General features: G+C 45.8%; 1 protein-coding gene across 1 annotated transcript in view; it reads right to left on the reverse strand.

Annotated features, from left to right (window-relative positions):
* LOC120044739 (protein kinase C alpha type-like) overlaps positions 1 to 5,848 on the reverse strand; it is a gene marked incomplete at its 3' end in the record, with an annotated part of 64,270 nt that extends 58,422 nt beyond the window's left edge. The window contains exon 1 of the mRNA XM_038989418.1: positions 5,794 to 5,848. Within this exon, the coding sequence (XP_038845346.1) occupies positions 5,794 to 5,848 (55 nt within the window). The remainder of the gene's footprint in view (positions 1 to 5,793) is intronic.
* Between the last annotated feature and the right edge of the window lie 1,140 nt (positions 5,849 to 6,988).

Here is a 6,988-nt window from a genome sequence, read left to right on the forward strand (position 1 = left end):
CCAACAAACGTGTTTTAGCCGTGTAGTCATTGCTAGAGGTTGCCCTGTATGTCATGTATAGAGTGTTATAGCCTTTAGTCATGTAGAGTGTTATAGAGTGTTAGCCCTTGTAGTCAGTGTAGAGTGTTAGCCCCCTGTAATTTTGTATATCTTAGTCAGTCAGTTTAGGAGTGTTAGCCTTGTGTCATGTAGAGTGTTAGCCTCGTAAGTCATGTTATAGTGCGTTAGCCCTGTAGCATGTAGAGTGTTCGCCTGTAGTCAAGTAGAAGAGTGTTAGCCACCTGTATACTAGTCATGTAGAGTGGTTGTGTTAGCCCTGTAGCCATGTAGATTGGTGTTATAGCCCTGTAGTCATGTAGCAAAGTGTAAGCCTGTAGTCATGCAGAGTGTAGCCCGTAGTCATGTACACTGTTGTAGAGTGTTAGACCATGTAGTCATTTAGAGTGTAGCCCTGTAGTCATGTAGAGTGTTAGCCCTGTAGTCATGTAGAGTGTTAGCCCTGTAGTCATGTAGAGTGTTAGCCCTGTAGTCAAGTAGAGTGTTAGCCCTGTAGTCATGTAGAGTGTTAGCCCTGTAGTCATGTAGAGTGTTAGCCCTGTAGTCAAGTAGAGTGTTAGCCCTGTAGTCAAGTAGAGTGTTAGCCCTGTAGTCATGTAGAGTGTTAGCCCTGTAGTCAAGTAGAGTGTTAGCCCTGTAGTCATGTAGAGTGTTAGCCCTGTAGTCAAGTAGAGTGTTAGCCCTGTAGTCAAGTAGAGTGTTAGCCCTGAGAGAGAATGAGAGAAGCAATGAGAGAGAGAGAGAGAGTAGAGGCGAGAGAAGGAGGAGCGAGAGAGAGAGACGATGAGAGAGATGAGGGATAGTTAGAGGACTTGAGAGAGGAGAGAGAGAGGTGAGGAGGAAGAGGAGAGAGAAAGGAGAGGGAGAGAGAGGAAGAGATAGTAGAGATAGAAGAGAGAGAGAGACGACGAGGACGAATTAGAGAGAGAGAGAGAGGAGCGACAGAGAGAGGAGAGAGAGTGGAGGAGGAGGGAGAGAGACGACGGAGCGAGGTCGACCGAGGGGGAGACGACAGATGGGAGATTGGTGAGAGAGAGAGACGGAGTGAGACGGGGGATAGAGGAGAGGGACGGTGGCGATAGTGCCGGCCGAGACGAGAGGATGGAAGAGACGAGGGGATGAGAGAGGGTTGAGTGAGGAGGGGGAGTAGAGTCTGAGAGGAGAGAGAAGAGCAGAGAGCGATGAGGAGGAGCGATGAGAGAGCGAAGGACGGATAGGGAGGAGAGCGAGTAGTGGAGAGAGCGACGGGAGTAGAGAGGCGGGGACACAGACAAACCTGCTGCCCAGAAGGAGACAGGCTGTGCTCACTCTGCTCCAGGGGAGAGGTAGAGACAGAGGTGCATTTCCTATACACTGTGACAAAATCTCAGACCAACTAAGAGCATATTTTCTTTCCCAAATTAAACTCAATACAAAAATTGAAAACTATAAAAGATAAGAAAAAATCAAATATTTTTGGGTGAAAAGCCAAAATGTGCAGTTTTGGCAGCCAAATATGTGTCCTCCTGCCACAACCTGAGGGACAGCCAGTGAAAAATGCAAAGTAATGTTGATAATATTTCCCATTTAGCTTAGTTTTGTTTTGTCTTTCATACCAGGTCATATGCTTCTCAAGTCATTTTGACACGTCGTCTCCTACAGGTCATTATGCTTCTCAGTCATGTTGACCACTGGTCTACTACCAGGTCATTCGGTTCTTCTCAGGTCATGTTGACACTGGTTCTACTACCAGGTCATGTGTCTTCTCAGTCATGTTGGCACTGGTCTACTAACCAGGCATGTGTCTTTTCTCTCAGTCATGTGACACTGGTCTACTACCAGGTCATGTGTTCTTCTCAGGTCAGTTGTGACACTGGGCTACTACCATGTTCATAAGTGTCTTCTCAGTCATGTTGGAAACTGGTCTACTACCAGGTTTCATGTGTCTTCCAGTCATGTTGACACTGGTCTACTACCAGGTATGTGGTCTCTCAGTCATGTTGACACTGGTCTACACCAGGTATGTGTCTTCTCAGTCATGTTGGACATCTGGTCTACTACCAGGTAATGTGTCTTTCTCAGTTATGTTGACACTGTCTACTACCAGCGTCATGTGTCTCTTCTCAGTCCTGTTGAAATGGTCTACTACATTCATGTGGCTTCTCAAGTTCCATATTACAACTGCGTCTACTACCACGGTTCATGTTGTCTTCCTCGTCATGTTGACACTGGTCTACCTAACAGGTCATGTTGCTTCCTTCCTCAGTCATGTTGACAACTGGTACTACCAGGTAATGTGTTTCTTCTCAGTCAGTTGACAACGGTTACTACCAGGTCATGTGTCTTCTCAGTCATGTGACATGGTCTACTACCAGGTCATGTTGTTGTTCCTTCCTTTCTCAGTCATGTTGAACTGGTCTACTACAAGGTCAGTGTTTCTCTCAGTCATCTGTTGGACACTGGTCTAATAACAGGTCATGTGTCCTTCTCAGTCATCATGTTGACACTGGTCTACTACCAGGTAATGTGTCTTCTCAGTACATGTTGGACAATGGGTTCTACTACCGGTCATGTGTCTCTCAGTAATGTTGGACACTGGTTATACTACAAGGTCAGGTGTCTTCTCAGTCATGTTGACACTGAGTCTACTTACCAGGTATGTGTCTTCTCAGTCATCGTTTGGAACACTGGTTTACTACCAGGTCATGTGTACTTCTCAGTCATTTGAACACTGGTCTACTACAGCGTCATGTGTCTCAGTCATGTTGACACCTGGTCTACTACCAGGTCATCGTGTCTTCCGTCATGTTTGACACTGGTCTACTACCAGGTCATGTGTTCTTCTCATTCATGTTGACACTTGGTCTACTACCAGGTCATGTGTTTCCAGTCATGTTGACATGTATATACCAGGTTCATGCTGTCGTCTCAGTTGCATATTGACACTGGCTACTACCAGGTCATGTTTGACCACTGTCTACTAAACAGGTTCATGTGTTATTATTCAGTCATTGTTGACACTGGCTCTCCACTACCACGGTCCAGTGTCTCTAAAGCATATTGACACTGCGTCTACTACCAGGTCATGTGTCTTCTCAGTCATATTGACCACTGGTCTAATACCAGGTCGTCATGTTTGTTCTTCTCAGTCATTTATTGACACTGGTCTACTACCAGGTCATGGTGGTCTTCTCAGTCATGTTGACACTGGTCTACTACCAGGTCATGTGTCTTCTAGTCAGTTGTCACTGGTCTACTACCAGGGTCATGGTCTTCTCAAGTCATATTGAACTGGTCTACTACCAGGTTCATGTGTTCTTCTCAGTCATGTAACACTGGTCTACTACCAGGTCATGTGTCTTCTCCGTAAGGGTTTTTGGGACACTGGTGTCTCTACAAGGCATTGGTGTCTTCTCAGTTCATGTTGACACTGCGTCTACTTACCAGGTCAATGTGTCTTCTCAGCATGTTTGACACTGGTCTACTACCAGGTCATGTGTACTTCTCAGTCATGTTGACACGGTCTCAACTAACCATGTCATGTGTTCTTCTCCTATGTGACCCACTGTTCTACTGCCAGGCATGTGGGTCTTCTCCAGTCATATTGACTACTGCGTCTACTCCAGGGGTCATGGTGTCTTCTCAGCATAGTTGACACTGGTCTTAACTACCAGGTATCGTGTGTTTCTCACAGTCATGACACTGGTCTACCTACCAGTCATAGTGTCTCTTCTCAGTCATAAGACACTGGTCTACTACAAGGTCATGTGTATTCTCAGTCATGTTGGACACTGGTCTCTACTACCAGGGTCATGGGTCCTTCTCAGTCAGTTTTGACATGGTCTATACCAAGGTCATGTGTCTTCCATCATGATCGTTGACACTGGTCTCTACTACAAGGTCATGTGTTTCTCTCAGTCATGTTGACCACTGCGTCTACTACCAGGTCATGTGTCCTCTCTTCCCTCTTCCTTCTCAGTCCTGTGGACACTGGCTATACCAGGTCATGTGTCCTATCGTCATGTTGACACTGGTCTAATACCAGGTCATGTTGTCTTGTCGTTCTCAGTCATGTTGACATGGTCTTACTACAAGGTCAGTGCTTCTCAGTCATGTTGACACTGGTCTACTACCAGGTCAGTGTTCTTATCAGGTCATGGTGAAACTGGTCTATTACAAGGCTGTGTCTTCTCAGTCATAGTTAACACCGGTCTACTACCAGGTTCATGTGTCTTCCAGTCATGTGACACTGGTCTACTACAGGTCACTGTGTCTCTCATCAGTCAGTTGACACTGGGTCTACTACCAGGTCATGTGTTTTCAAGTCATATTGACACTGGTCTTTACTCCAGGTCATGTGCTTTCAGTCAGTTGAGGATCTGTTCTACTACCAGGATGTGTCTTCTCAGTAATGTTGGACACTGTGTCTACTACCAGGTCTGTGTCTTCTCTCAGTCATTGTTTGGACAACTGGTCTACTACCAGGTCATCGTGTCTTTCAAGTCATAGTTGACACTGGTCTACTACCAGGTCAGTGTTCCTTCTCAGTATGTTTGGACACTGGTTACTACAGGTTCATGTGTCTTACTAGTCATGTTGACACTGGTCTACTACCAGGTCATGTGTCTTCTTCGTCAGTCATGTTACGACCAGGTCATGTTCAGTCTCCCGTCTAATACAGGTCATGTGTCCTTCTCAGTCATGTTGGACACGTGGTCATAACTACCATGGTCATGGTCTTCTCAGTCATGTTGACCATGGTCTACTCTCAGGTCAATGTGTTCTTCTCAGTCAATGTTGACACTGAGTCTAATACCAGGTCATGTGGTCATTCCAGTCATGTTGACACTGGCTTACTACCAGGTCATGTGTCTTCTCAGCAGTTGACACTGGGTCTACTCCTTGGGCAGGCTCTGTAGTACATCTACTACCAGGTCATGGTCTTCTCAGTTCATGTTGGGACACTGGTCTATACATCGTCATGTGTATTACTCAGTCATAGTTGGAACTGGTCTCTACTAACGCAGGTCAATGGGTGTGTTATTCTCCAGTCATGGTTGACACTGGTCTACTTACCAGGTCATGTGTCTTTCTCAGTCATGTTGACACTGCCTATACTACCAGGCATGTGTCTTCTCAGTCATGTTGACACTGGTTCTACGCTACCAGGGTCATGTGTTCTCTCTAGTAATGTCGGACACGGTCTACTAACCAGGTCAATGTGTCTTATCAGTCATGTTGACACTGGCTTACTACCAGGTGCATGGTGTCTTCTCAGTCAGTGTTGACATGGTCTACTACCAGGTCATGTGTTCTCAGCATGTCTGACCACTGGTCTACTACCAGGTCATGTGTCTTCCTCAGTAAGATTGACACTGGTCTATACCAGGTCATGTGTCTCTCAGTCCATGTGACACTGGTCTACTACAGGTCATGTGTCTACTCACAGTATTGGACACTGGTCTACTACCAGGTACATGTGTCTTCTCAGTCATGTTGACACTGGCGTACTACCAGGTCATGTGTCTTCTCAGTCATGTTGACACTGGTCTACTACCAGGTCATGTGTCCTTCTCAGTAATGTTGCATGGTCTTACCAGGGTCCACTGTCTTTCTTCAGTCATGTTGACACTGGGTCTACTACCAGGTCATGTGTTTCTCCAGTCATGTTGACATGGGGTCTACTACCAGGTCATGTGTACTTCTCAGGTCATGTTGACACTGGTCTGTACTACCAGAGTGTAATCGATGTATTACCTCTATCCAGGTTCAGGGGACAGGTCTCTACCAGGTCATGTGTCTTCTCAGTCATGTTGACACTGGTCTACATACCGGTTCATGTGTCTCTAGTCAATCATGTACCAGTCAGTGGTTCAGTCATATGAATGGTAACTACTACCAGGTCATGTGTCTCTCAGTCATATGACATGGTTCTACTACAGCGTCAGTGTCTTCTCAGTCCAAATTGTGGGGATACACTGGTCTACTACAGAGGCAGTGTCTTTCAGTCATGTTGACACTGGTCTACTACCAGGTCATGTGTCTTCATCAGTCATGTTGGACACTGGTCTACTACCTCAGGTCCTTGTCTTCTCAGTCATTTACACTGGTCTACTAACCAGGTCAATGTGTCTTCTCCAGTATGGTGTGACACGGTCTAATACCAGGGTCAGTGTCTTCTCAGTCATGTTGACACTGGTCTACTACCAGGTCAATGGTGTCTTCTCAGTCATTTCGTTGACACTGGTCTTACTACCAGGTCAGGTGTCTTCTCAGTCATGTGACACCTGGTTACTACCAGGTATCATGTGTTTCTCCAGTCTGGATGTTGAGCACTGGTCTACTGACCAGGGTCCATGTGTCTTCTAGTCAATTGACACTGGTCTACTACCAGGTCATGTGTCTCTCAGTCAGGTTGACACTGGTTCTACTACCGGTCCATGTGTCTTCTCAGTCATATTGACACTGGTCTTACTACCAGGTCATGTGTCTTCTCAGTCATAATGACACTGGTCTTACTACCAGGTCATGTGTACTTCTCAGTTCATGTTGACCATGGTCTACTATCAGGTCATGTGTCTTCTCAGTCATGTGGACACTGGTCATATACCAGGGCATGTGTTTCTCAGTCAGTATGACACTGGTCTACTACCAGGTCCATGTGTCTGCTCAGTCATGTTGGACACTGCGTTACTACCAGTTCATGTGTTTTCTCGTCATGTATGACACTGGTTACTCACCATGTTATGTCATGTGTTCTGATTAAATGTTGAGCATGTTGTTAACTTCCACTACTTTAGTCATTGCGTCTTGGTCAGCATTTAATGGTCATATACTACCAGAGTATTTCTCTAGTTATTTTTCCCCTAGGTTACACTGGTTGACACATGTAGTATATGAATGCTGTCTAAGTCATACAGTGAGTTGACATGAAGGAAGAGTACTCGAAGGG

Source organism: Salvelinus namaycush, chromosome 3 (genome assembly GCF_016432855.1).
Source record: "Salvelinus namaycush isolate Seneca chromosome 3, SaNama_1.0, whole genome shotgun sequence".
In the NCBI taxonomy this organism is placed as follows: domain Eukaryota; kingdom Metazoa; phylum Chordata; class Actinopteri; order Salmoniformes; family Salmonidae; genus Salvelinus; species Salvelinus namaycush.